We start from the raw sequence: 14043 nt of genomic DNA, 5'->3' as shown, positions 1-14043 counted from the left end.
AACAGTCAATTCTTAATTATATTCAGTACTCAAAGGATAATATGTATGCTTAATTCTGAAATACTTTTAACTCTGAAATTTATTTTTGTATTTATGATTAGAAATAAGTAACTGATATATTGGAAAACCATAATAGCTAAATTAGGAAATAATAATTACATATACTCTTCTAAGAAATATACACAAAGAGCATTTGTAGCTGCCAAGTCTTGTTTCTGGTATCAACACATGCGCTTTCACACTTTATGGAAACAGTATCATCTCTAGCACTCAAAGTTTTGGCCTAGAGCAGAGTTACAGACTCATTCCTCTTGGCTTCAAAATGTTCTTACCCTCACTAGAACTCTGGGACCAGAGGAAATTAAAGATTCTGATATTATTGAAGCCTCTTCTAGCATTTGCCAGATAATAAACAAAGACTCAAATTTTCAGTTGAAAAGCTAGCTGTAAGATTTAAAGACAAAACTTATCTTAAATAAAGTACAATAAGAATATTGAATTAATAATAGAATATGCCGTGTTTCTAAGAGCAATACTTAAAAATTTCCACTTTTCACACAGAGCAACCCGTATTAAGAACAAAGAAACATTCATCTTGAAACAAGATAAGGATATGGTAAACATAAAAAGAAATACGTGTCAATTCAAACCTACGTTTCTTTCATTTTTACCTATGAAGTGACTTTGGGAATTAGTACTTCTATATTGCCAGTACATTTGTAGAAAGTTATTCTTCTTTAATTAAAAAAAAAAAAAGTGCTTATTTTAGTAACCAAGTATTTTAGACGGAGATCATTAAGTACAGGTGATATGAAAACCTTATCATGGATTTTTAGCTTTTATAATACACAACAAATTTATGTACAACTTTTGACCTTTAATTAATAGATTATACCTAGTCTAACATCTGTCATCAGTAGTTCAACAAAAGCATAATAAATTCAAATTTATCCAACACTGATTTGTATCACAACACTGAAATAACCCATTTTCAGAACTACAACCAATCCTTGAGTTATGACATCTTCACAGATTCGTATTGTTAAATAAGTTTTGGCAGCCGGGCGCGGTGGTTCACGCCTGTAATCCCAGCACTTTGGGAGGCGGAGGTGGGTAGATCACGAGGTAAGGAGATCGAGACCATCCTGGCTAACACGGTGAAACCCCGTCTCTACTAAAAATACCAAAAAAAAAAATTAGCCGGGAGTGGTGGCAGGCGCCTGTAGTCCCAGCCACTCGGGAGGCTGAGGCAGGAGAATGGCGTGAACCCGGGAGGCGGAGCTTGCAGTGAGCTGAGATCTGGCCACTGCACTCTAGCCTGGGAGACACAGCGAGACTCCGACTTAAAAAAAAAAAAAAAAAAAGTTTTGGCAAAAAAAAAAAAAAAAAAAGGTAACTAACATGCTTCTTAGTTCATAACCTAAAAAAGTCAGCATGCAGACAGCTAAAACAAATAAAATAGGCTCAGGAATCACTACCATGTGTATAATTACTTGATTTTAAAAAGATGTTTCCTCGGCATTTACATTTCTATTACTTTGCCTTTGCATAGATGATTAAAAAGTGAACATGCTCAATGGAATAATTTAGACTAAATTCCTAAACATAACCTTAGTTATCCACCTTCACATAAAAAGCAAGCTAAAAACTGGAATGTTAATTGGACAAACACTGCAAGAAACAGTTTGGTCAAGATTAGAGCTAGCCTAGACAATCTAATCTACAGGACAACTGGTGAAACATACCTGTTTTATTTTCTCTAGTCTTTCTTGCTTTAACTTTTCTTTTTCCTTTTCCAGCTTCTTATTTTTGACCAGAATAGTAGGTTTACTTTCAGGAGTTTTCTTGTTGAGGACTTTAGACATGGCATCTGCCCAGCCAGTATTAGTCCCAACACTTGATTCTCCATCATTCTCATTTTCTTTGTCACAGGGCTCAGCATCACCCTCACTGTCAGCTTCTACTGCATCATCATCAGAATAAAAGCGGTCCTTTTCCGATCCACAGCTTCCTACAGAACCTAAGAGTAAAAGCAAATTAAATTTTAATATCCTAGGCAGAGGCTGCCAAGGTCCCCAGAACCCTTCCTGGTGCTCTGCCTGTCCCCATTTTTGCAAGGGGGGTACTTTTCTGAGTCCCACAGCTACAGTAATGATGAAGAGCAATAGGATCATCTTTCCCATTGCCATCAGCTCCCAGAGACCCAGCCCAGCCACATAGACAGGGGATATCACAGCGGCTTCCAAACCCAGGACCCACGCAGCAGGAACAAATCCAACAGCCTCTGCCACGTCCCTGTTGTCAAAATGGTGACTGCTGACATGGAGCTGGTGCAAGGTATATCAAGTACATGAACCCTAATTGTGTCACTAAACTAATGGAAGGGGCTAATGAAGGCTATTAAAACAAATAACAGAAAACTTTAGTAAGAAAATGGTACAGTATTATCAGAATAAATCTTCTAAGAGATTTGTCCCAGATACTTAAAATTCTGAATTTGTGTGCAGAAAAAAAAGCCTAAAACTTAAAATCAGCCTCATATGAAAGAATTTGCAAATAACATTAGAAAACTGGGCATTTTAACATTTTTGGGAAAAAAATTATCTAACAACATGCCCAAGACACTAGATTCAACTGTAACGCTGAGTGACTGAATGAAAATACCAAGTTCTGAGTTGAAGATACAAATGTGTAAGTACCATTGAATTTTATCATGCAGAACTACCAAAAAAAAGAAGCACCTACAGGTTACCAGCAAACAAATTCATCATTTAAAATTCAAATGGATGAGGAGGATTAGCAGAAACAATAGTCCAGAAAGTGGCTTGGCTTGCAAATCAACTTGCTGAGCAGCTCTGGGTAATTTAAACTTTCAGTATTTCTCAATTTCTTAAATTAAATGCACTTTAACAGCAAGATCACAAGCACCCAACACAGCATGCATGCATCTCTATGATCCAGAGCCCTCTGGAGAGCTTCTGTTCTTCAGAAACCTACAGAACTTATTAGGAAATACTTCGAAGAAGACAATCATCCAGTAGGTTAGTAACTTGGAGTGGTTTTTAATTAGCAGAAGAAGAACTAACAAAGAAGTCTGAGAAGTCGACAAAGAAGAAAACTCAGTAATACGCAAACAGCTGCCATTTAGCGTCTTTGGGTAAACAACTGCGCTTTCTTTGGATGACTCCAAAACTAGTTGAATCTCAAAGGATTATTACGGAAAATGCCATTACCTGAAACTTTTCCTATCAAAGTACCTCTACAAATGTAACAATATTAGTAGTTTAATTATTTTTTTAAATATTGATATACTTGCATTAAGATCAAATACTATTTAAAGTAACACTAGAAGAAAAAGGCCAAGGCATAAGCAAGTTTCCTGCTGCTCCTTACTTTACTCAATTCTGTTTCACCCACCCAAATCAGAACCTTCACTTAAATGCAGAGGATTAGAAAGCAATCCATATGCCAGAAGCATTGCAGCATTTCAGTGAGGCTGCCCTAGGTCCGTTTACTCTTACCAAAGCCAAGCATCAGAACCATAACTGCTGCTTCTACCTTCTGAGAAGTCTATTGAGTCTTGCTGTTGCTTCAAAATTATCTATTCTTCAACTCTGAGGCTTAACTTTTTCTTTAAATAATTTCAATAAAATGTTCATAATTTGCCTTTAAACATCCTCTCAGCCTTTTTATATCAGCTTACTATTATGACCAAAGTAAATGGAAGAGAGTGCATAGTCAAGTATTACCTTCTGAGTCATCCCCTCTACTCTCTTGACTTTAAGCCATAAAAAGACCCGTCTTTTAGCAAGTGATTACAATACTTGCAATTTGTGCATTATTTTGGCATAATATCTTTATTTTTTCAGTGCTGAAAATTTATGAAATAATGATGTAAAACATTAATACATTTCAAGTAAAAATTTATAACAAATTAGAAAGTAGGAAATAAAAACATGCCTATATAAAAACGAATCTCGAGCATGAGTAAAACTATCTTCAAAAAATTAACTGAACATTACATAACAAAGAAAACTAACATTTCACAATTTTTAAAAGCATGATCTTAAAACATAAAGTGCCAACAGTGTAAAAGAAAATGTTAAAAACAAGAAATCACTTGCAATTATCATGCTAATAGAGCTGCATATTTCTTAATAAAGAGAAAAAAATTAATGAAAACATTTAATTTGAAGCTTTTTCTGTATCTTAAACACTGGGTCAGTTTAAGAAATATGAACACATTTGTGACTCTGGGCTTTAACATACAAATATAGCTGATATATAAGAGTCTTATTATTGCCCATAACACTAAAAAAGAAGGTATCTAAATTAAAAGCTGGCAGTACTATTAACCAATTCAATAGAAGACTGAATTTTTTTATTCCAGGGCCACAAAAGTTTTCCCCAAGAAGCATCTCCTAGGACCAGTGTACCCTGGAAAGTACACTGGAAAACAAAGTCTGGAGAATATAGTTAGCTGAAAGCTATATTATTTTAATATTATATATGTTTTACTCTTCAGAGTCAGTAGCATTACACAGAAACTAATAACAAAATAAACAATTCTTAGAAAAGGTCCTTCCTGTAGTGAGTATTCAACTAAATGCAAGGAGGCAAGATGGCTTAAAAGTTTGGGTCAATAAAAAATATCTTGGTGATTAAAAGCAGAAAAATCATGACAAACTCCTGGGAACATGTCAAAACTGCAACACTGACATCTAGTGTTTGACATCCAGTGTTTTGTCCTGATGTATTCACACACAAACTGCCGCAGATTTCATATTTTTCAACGGTACCGTAAAGGCAGCCAAAGCAAGCCAAAACACTTTCTGATGATGTAACCCACTCCCATTCTCCACTTCAAAACCATGGCTATTTTCTTTGGTGCATTTCTTTCCCAGCTTGACTACCACAACATGCATAATATGAACACACAATAAATCCATGAAAAGTTTATAGCACCATTTTATACAACCTACACTCACCCCACCAATTTAAAAAAAAAAAATCGAGAAGAATTCCCTTAAGTCATGGTTTTTATTTTATTATTTTCTTAAAGGAGCTCTATCTCAGAAGTTTTTAACCAGGTATTCACTGACAATGAAAATGATGACATTTAATATAAACAAATTAAAAATGCAAAGTAATGAGGTCTCCCAACTAAAAAAACAGGATTTACTTCTAGGATATCAAAGATTATCACTATGCAAATCAGAAAATAGAACTGGCTCAAAATATTATTATATCCTAATCAAATGAGGTTTTTTAAAAATTTTCCACGCACTGATCTATAACAGCAGAAGCAGATATATCCAGTTATCTAAGGGCATAGACGGAAATCAACAGACAAGTAAAAAATGCCTTTGAAGTCCTGTGTGTTGCCTTAAACATTAATTTTGCATTCTACTATAAAAATCTAGAAATTAAAGGGCTACAAAGGATGCTTACTGAAGTAATGACTACAAGTTCCAATCATGGTAGTGTTCTCTATCAAAGCTGCTCAGTAGCCACTAGCCACAAGAGCCTATTGAGCACTTCAAATGTGGCTAGCACAACTGAAGAACTGAATTTTTATTTTCTTTAATTACCTTAAATTTAAATCACATGTGGCTAGAGGCCACCATAATGAACAAAGCAGGGCTAAATCTCTGACGTACTGAGGTAGTCATAAGGCATTTCTTACCTCCTGCTGCCTTTTTCTCCAAACCTCCAGCTCCCTTTCAAACTTGCCATCTGTTCCCTGACCCCAGATATGAATGGTTAGCTGCAGGCAGGAAAGTGAGCCATTTTCCATAGCCTGGGATAAAGTTTTAAGAAGACTCACAGTCCCTCGACATTCACTGAGCACTCATGAGTGATGCGCAAGAAAGAACAAAGGAAAAATCTAAATCTAGATTTCTCTCCTTGAAGAACTCAGGAGTTTAGCAGGGTGGATAAATTACATAGCTAAATTGCAATAGAATTTGTAGGTGTTCTAAAAGAAAAACAATGAGGAAAGGGTGACCAGGGATATCTGGGATGGCTTACAGAAAGTTTTACAAAGATGACAGATGATATTCAAGTTGTTTCTTAAAGAGCAAAGCAATAATTTGAATGAAAAAAGAAAGGGGGAAGCCAAGGAAGTAAGATTCCATAACCCAAGCCAGTTGATCAGACGGCAAGATCACTGAACCTAGAACCAAACACATCCTAGATTTGAGTCAGTGCTCTGTATGAAAATTAAAATTACTATTGTAATCATATTATTATTGGCACTCCAGACAGAAGAAATCAGCATGTTCAAAGGGATGGGAATGTGAAAGATGATGAAATATTTACAAAATGACATGAAGTTAAGACTGGCTGAAACAAAGATTTGCGAATTGGATGGTAAAAAAAAAATGGGCATAAAGAAAGTAAGATTGGGATTTCATAAAAATGTGATTTATGATCCAAGAAATGCAATACACATCAATTCCAAGATTGAAACCAAGTAGTTTAAAAGTTCATACTCCAGGTGTGTGCTTCCAATAAAAGGCCAAATAGCTGGAATTTTTTCTCTCTTAGCACTTATCTTAAGTCCCTACTTTTAAAAACATTCTCTATTACAGTTTTTCTTTTAAAATGTAAATACCACCTGAAAGTGGTAAGCCTATTGGTCAACCTTTCACACCTTTAAAATTTGCCCTAAGTCAAACAGAACTCCTGGTAAAAACATGATTGAGGACAGTTAGTAGGGGACAATGAAGTAAGGCTACCAGGATTCAATTTCAACTCCAGACACAAATCTAAGTGGCTTTTCTGACATTAAGTCTTCTGCCTGAGTTTCCTCGTCTGTAAAAATAGGAATAAAATGGTACTTCATTGGGTTTTCATAATTAAAATATATAAAGTTCTTTGAGTGCCTACCTCTTAGTAAGTACCCCTTAAATGCTGATTATACACCACACGCACATGCAGAAATACACTCACAGGCACACATAATGGGAATTTTTATGTGGCTGTGGTAGAGAAGGAGAAAGAAACAAGGAAGAAATGCCTCTGGTATTGGGAATCTGGAATTCATGTGAGGTGTTAAATGAGAAGCTTTAGATGACTAGAGAGTTATAGCATAGGGGCTAAGAGCTCAGATTATCGAATTAGACTTGGGGTGTGATGTTCTGATTCCAGTACTTTCTAATAGCATAGTTTTGGGCAAGTGACCTAACCCTTCTGTGTCTCAGTTTCTTTATCAGTAAAATAGGGATAAACACAGTAACTACTTCACTGGGCTGCTATGATGATTAAATAAGATAACACATGAAAAGCGCTTAGTACAGACCTGGCACAATAGTAGGCACTAAATAAATGATAATCAGTAATCAGAGGACACACAGAGAAGAGAGGATCTCAAAAGCTTAAAACTGGATGTCAAGAAAAGAGGGAAAATAAATGTGACTTCAGTTATAAAACTGCTGCCTAAGTCTTGTTATAGTTTATAACTCGTATGCCAGGGAATCATGCAGACCACCTTTCACTTATTTCACGAGTGGCCAATGTCTCTGTGCTACAACCTTTTCAAAGTACTGTAAAATAATGATAATACTAACTAGCTAACACGTAGTTAGAGCCAGGCACTATTTATAAAGCACTTTTTATGTATTATCATTTCACAACACTTCTTTTCTTTTTTTGAGACAAGGTCCCACTTTGGAGCCTAGACTGGAGTACAGTGGCACAGTCTTAGCTCACTGCAGCCTATCTCCCAGGCTCACGCAATCCTCTCCTTTCAGCCTCCCAAGTAGCTGGGACTATAGGCATACACCACCACGCACAGCTAATTTTTTGTAGAGATGAAGTCTCACTATATTGCCCAAGCTGGTCTTAAACTCCTGGGCTCAAATGATCATCTCACCTCAGCCTTCCAAATTGCTGGGATTCAGCAGTAAGCCACCACATCCAGCTCATTTTGCAACATTTCTATGAGTTGCTTTTATTATTGTATTTACACAGGTGATGATTCTGAAGCTTAGAAAAGTTAAAAACATGCCCAAAGTCAAAAAGGCAAAGCTAACGGGGCTGTCGACTTGTGAGACACTACAAAGTTTTGTATCAGAGATTCAATTTGGACTAATGTGTACTGAACTAATGTAGCTACTCATTAAATATTTTAAAACATCGTTTAATGAAGTTTGAATTTAAAAAATTTCTATCTAAGCCTCAGTAAAGGTGAACAGTCTACTCCCTGTCCTCCTTCTGATTTTACCTAAGTATACATATCCCCCTACTTATTCAAGGCTCTATAAAACTACTGCTCCCCATTCAGCTGTAAATCATCTGTTCTGCTCATGCCACATGGTCCTTCCTGCCAATTACTAAATTTGGAATATTCAAAATTGATGCTTTAAAACTTCAAAAAAAAAAAAAAGCTACCTTTGAAAAAAATGAAGTCATCCCAGGTTTCCATAAAAATAACTAAAAATAAAATGATAGTGCTACCATGGGAAACACTGTCAGATGTGATTACATGTGCTATTGGGCAAGCCAAAACAGATAGACTCTGGAAGTAGTCTGTTTCCTGAGCCTGTCTTATAAATTGCTAAACCACTCAAGTAGGACTATGATATACTTCATTTCTTAGGCATGTTCCTTTGCTATTTTAAGTAACTTAAATGATAAAGGAGGCTATAAGCTACAGTTTGATGAAAAGCACATTTATCTGCTAGGTTATTATATCTTAAATACAGCATTGTAGTTTATCAAAAATGAAGGGATATCTCCTAGGACCTTCTAACCTGAATTGTTATCAAGTCTTGTGTTATAAGTAGATGGCCGTTTTTCACATACGTAACCAGAACAATTCAGGTTTTTTAGCTGCCTGGAAAACCTGAAATGATCCTCCTTATTATTTTATGGCCATATGGGCACATTCTATGAGGGAGGAGTCAATTAGATCATAGCCCGAGTAACAATCAAAGCTTCTTTCTTTTAACCTGGGTTGATTTACAGGCAACAGAAGCTTCTGCCGCGCCCTGTCCCAAGACTACAAGCTTAAGAATCTAGTAAGAGTTGCATCTGAACTTCCATAAATCTGAGTAGCTCAAGGATAACCAGATGTAGAGGCTATCATCTTACCCTTTATCATACTTGGTATCATCAACCACTGTTCTCATTTTTTCACCTGAGGTGATTTACTGACTAGGAACGCTGTTTTTCTGTTTTTGGGGGTTGTTTTTTTAAAGACTACAAGCTTAAGAACCAAGTATATATTGTATCTAAACTTCCAACAAGTTATCAGGTCAATAAATCTGAGTAGTTCATGAATAACTCAGGTAGGGGCATCACCCTCCCCTCTGTAACACTTGTCATTTACATATTACTTAAAATGCAGACTGTAGCACTTTACCTTCTGTGATACTGTGAAATATATACTTGGTCAACTCCTAAAATCCTTGGAATCTCCAAAGGAGTGTCTTTTTGTATGCTAATAATTGAGGGCTGGTAGTCCCAAAGCAGATTCAGGATCAGGGTTGGTCACCAAGACAGATGCACCAAGACAGGATTAGAGGTTTGGGACTTTCAGCTCCATTCCCCAACCTCTGGGAAGGGAGTGAAGCTGAAAGTTAAACGGATCACCTCAATGATTTAATCAACCATGCTTATGTAACGAGGTCTCCATAAAAGGTTCAAGAAAACAGGGTTCAGAGAGCTTCTGGATAGCTGAACTCCTGGAGGTTCCTGCAGGACAGCACACCCAGGAAGGGCATGGAAACTTCACACTCCTTCACCCTATACTTCACCCTATGCATCTGTTCATCTGTATCCTTTATAATATGCTTTACAATAAACCCATAAACTTAAGTGTTTCCCTGAGTTCTGTGAGTTGCTCTAGAAAATTAATCAAACCCAACGGGAAGATTGTGGGAACCTCAATTTTAAGTCAGTTGGACGGAGGTTCCAGAGGTCTGGATTTAGGACTGGTATCTGAAGGGTTTGGGCAGTCTTATGAAGTTGAGCCCTCAGTCTGTGGGGTCTGACACTACCTCCAGGTAGATAATGTTGAGATGAATTGTAGAGCAAACAACTGGTATCCACTGCAGAACTGATTACTTGCTTAGGGTGTGGGAAGGAATCCATACACATTTAATCACAGAAGTCTTCTGTGATGATTGTTGCTGCTGAGTGGTTGAGTGAGAAAACAGAGAAAAGCACACTGAGTGGTGTTTTTTCCACATTCACCTGCTGTATATCCCTAACTCATGATCCCCTTCAATTCTACTATGATCAAATTTCAAATTGTACTGACAGTACTGCAATTCAACAAAAATTCAATCTGAGTCATTTTGCTATTATTCAAGATAACTGCTAATTTTACCTCCACGATAATCTAGTATATGAGAAGAGTATTAAAAAAAACATGTTAACACAAATTTCCAATTTATTCAGTGAATAAATGGATATCGAGTACTACACCATGAATCAGGCTCTATGCCACATTGAGATATAGCTGTCATCACAGCGACAAGGTCTCTGTCCCCACAGAACTTAAGAAACTTCTGCAGTCTAACAATACTTGATTTTTGAGTTTTGTTCTAATGAAAGCACACTATTCTATCTTTCTTATATAATATGTCAAAAGAAATTAAATCCAGAAAAATAAAATTCAAACAACATATGGGTTATATCTGTGTGTTTTCCATGAAACTCAAGTAGCATCTTACTAAAGGAAGTTTTTCAAATGTCAATATAGGGCACATCCCTACCAATTTTTATAATCCAGGTAAAATTCAAAGATAAGTGTCTGATTCAGTACTGGCTGATAAAACAAGCCAGTACTCTTTAAATATATCTATAATTTACACACTGATTCCTCATAGGTCTGAAGCCTCTGCCTTTATAGTTTCTCAGTACTATCATCTAAAAGTTTTTGATAACTGAATAGTTTAAGACCACATGTATACAACTACCTGACTAGAAAATCCATCTCCATGGATCACCTTTACAGAAACATTTAATTTCATGAGAGGAAAAAAGAAATTTCTTATATTAAATAACAAATTCTGAGTTAAACCAAACAAGAAATGTCCCATCTTTAACCAAAAGACCTATATTACTAAATTTATTAAATAAAGAACTCTTTAACCAGGCGTGGTGGTGTGCACCTATGGTCCCAGTTATTGGAAGGCTGAGGCAGGAGGATTGCTTGAGTATGGGAATTGGAGGTTATAGTGAGCTATGATCATGCCACACTGGACACCAGCGTGAGCAACATACCAAGACTCTGTCTCTAAAAAATAATAAGAAAAAAATGGTTTTAAAATAATAAGTAAAATAAATGACCCTTTATTATTTATCTGTATTGCAGAGATAGGATAAGTTGTAAAAGACAAAGTGGAAGAGACATTTAAGTTGAAACCTAAAGGATAGAGAAAAGCTGGTTAAGAGAAAGTAAAGGACAAAAAGAGTATGCCAGTAGAGTACCATAAGTACAACTAGAAAGACAGAGAGCAGACTGTATTCCAGAAACCAGTTCAGAATGCTATGACCCTAGTCATCTAGGGAATAATAAGATGTGAGCCTGAGAGGCAAGCAGTGGTCAGATCACATAGGTTGGGTATGCAGACTGTTGCCAGTTCACAAGGAGATTCAGTCAGCCAATCGCTGTTATTTGTGGATTCTGTATTTGAGAATTCACCAACTCAGTAAAATGTTATTTGTAACCCCAAGTCAATACTCATGGCACTTTTGCAGTCATTCACAGACATGCTTAGAGCAGTGAAGGGTTGGAGTCTCCCTACATGCACACTCCTAGCTGAGGTTGAAGAAGGAGACACTCTGCCTTGTTTCAACTTTCTCATTGTAAACTGGTGTTCTTCCTATAGACTATTTAGTGCCACATATTTCCATTTCTGTGCTTTTTCTTGGCTACAGCAATGTTTAAAATGGCCCCCAAGCATAATGCTGAAGGGTTGTGCAGTGTCCCTAAGCACAAGGATGCAATGTGCCTTTCAGAGAAAATATGTGTTGAATAAGCTTTGTTCAGGCACATTATTGGCCATGAGTTCAAATGTTAATGAATCAACAAAGTACATTAAATATAATTATTATTATCCACTTCCTCTAACAGTATAGTATGCCCAAAATGTATGGTGCTATGAGTTTACATTAAAGTTCGTTGTTTGAAAAGCTGAAGGCTAGGTGCAGTGGCTCATGCCTATAATTCCAACACTTTGGGAGGCCAAGGCAGGAGGATCACTTGAGCCCAGGAGTTTGAGAACAGCCTGGGCAACATAGTGAGACCCATCTCTACAAAAAATAAAAAATTAGCTGGGCATGACGGCACATACTTGTGGTCCTAGCTACTTGGGAGGCTGAAGTGGGAGGATTGCTTGAGCCTGGGAGGTCAAGACTGCAGTGAGTCCTGATTATGCCACTGCACTCCAGCCTAGGCAACAGACCCAGACTTTGTCTTAAAAAAAAAAAAGGGGGGGAGGGGGCGCCGGGCATGGTGGCTCACGCCTGTAATCCTAGTACTTTGGGAGGCCAAGGTGGGTGGATCATGAGGTCAAGAGATGGAGAATATCCTGGTCAACATGTTGAAACCCCATCTCTACTACAAATACAAAAATGAGCTGGGCGTGGTGGCATGTGCCTGTAGTCCCAGCTACTCAGAAGGCTGAGGCAGGAGAATCTCTTGAACCTGGGAGGCGGAGATTGCAGTGAACTGAGATGGCGCCACTGCACTCCAGCCTAGCGAAAGAGTGAGACTCCGTCTTGGGGAAGAAAAAAAAAGGAAAATTCAATGATTTCTCTTTTTTTTTTTTTTCCTTTTTCTTTAATCTCAGAGTTTTGTTTCTAAAATTTATTTATTCATTTTTGAGACAAAGTCTCACTCTGTCAGTATCTTGGCCCACTGCAACCTCTGCCTCCCAGGTTCAAGTGATTCTCATGCCTTAGCCTCACAAGTAGGTGGTACTACAAGCATGCACCACCATATTGGGCTAATTTTTTGTATTTTTTTTTTTGGTAGAGATGGGGTTTTGCCATGTTAGCCAGGCTGGTCTCAAATTCCTGACTTTAAGTGATCTGATCACCTTGGCCTCCCAAAGTGCTGGGATTACAGGTGTGAGCCACCAAGCCTAGACTAAAGTTTTTATTTTTTGAGACAGGGTCATGCTGTGTCACCCAGGCTGGAGTACAGTGGCACAGTCACAGCTCACTGCAGTCTCGAACTCCCAGGCTCAAGCAACCCTCCCACCTCAGCCTCTCATGTAGCTGAGACCACAGGCACATACCACCCACATCCAGCTAGTTTTTTCCATTTTTTTGTAGTGACAGGGTCTCACTATGTTGCCTAGGCTGGTCTCAGACTCCTGGGCCCAAGCAGTCCTCCCACCTCAGCCTCCAAAGTGCTGAGATTACAGATGTGTGCCCCGATGTGTGGCCAAGGAAAATCAAATGCTTTCTTTCTGAAAAACATTCCAAGTGGAGCTCTTCTTTGTCTTTAAACAAAAACACACATAAGGCTGTGTGTGACGGCTCATACCTGTATTCCCAGCACTTTGGGAGGCCAAGGCAGGTAGATCAATTGAGCTCATGAGTTCAAGATAAGCTTGGGCAACATGGCAAAACCCCATCTCTTCCAAAAATACAAAAATTAGACAGGTGTGGGTAGTGCACGCCTATAGTCCCAGCTAATCTGGAGGCTGCGGTGGGAGGATGGCTTGGGCCAAAGAGGCAGAGGTTGCAGTGAGCCAAGATTGCACCACTGTACTCCAGCAGCCTGGGTAGTAGAGCCAGATCTCGTTTCAAAAAAAAAAAAAAAGAAAAAAACCCCACATAAGACAAGGTTATATATTGACAAAATGACAAAAATGTTCTGACCAGAGACTCACAGGAGCCTACAACTGTACTTCCCCTAAAAGCAATGGTTCACTAATTCAGGGATTCAGGGTTTCCTGCAACTTTACTGAACATTATTGTAACTAGAATCAACTGTGAATTCATAAATTGAGAGTAAGCATTTATAAACTTTTATAGTAATTTGATATTACCATGATGTGCAACAATGTGGTCATGTTT

General features: G+C 37.6%; 1 protein-coding gene across 1 annotated transcript in view; it reads right to left on the bottom strand.

The window, feature by feature from the left end:
* The window catches only part of RRP15 (ribosomal RNA processing 15 homolog), a 46386-nt gene that overhangs the window by 27491 nt on the left and 4852 nt on the right, over positions 1-14043 (bottom strand). The window contains exon 2 of the mRNA XM_023203721.2: positions 1746-2020. Coding sequence (XP_023059489.2) covers positions 1746-2020 — 275 coding nt within the window. The remainder of the gene's footprint in view (positions 1-1745; positions 2021-14043) is intronic.

The sequence above is a fragment of the Piliocolobus tephrosceles genome, chromosome 1, assembly GCF_002776525.5.
Source record: "Piliocolobus tephrosceles isolate RC106 chromosome 1, ASM277652v3, whole genome shotgun sequence".
Taxonomy (NCBI): domain Eukaryota; kingdom Metazoa; phylum Chordata; class Mammalia; order Primates; family Cercopithecidae; genus Piliocolobus; species Piliocolobus tephrosceles.
Note: the sequence above shows the minus strand (reverse complement) of the source record. Positions and strands in the feature narration are given on the sequence as shown.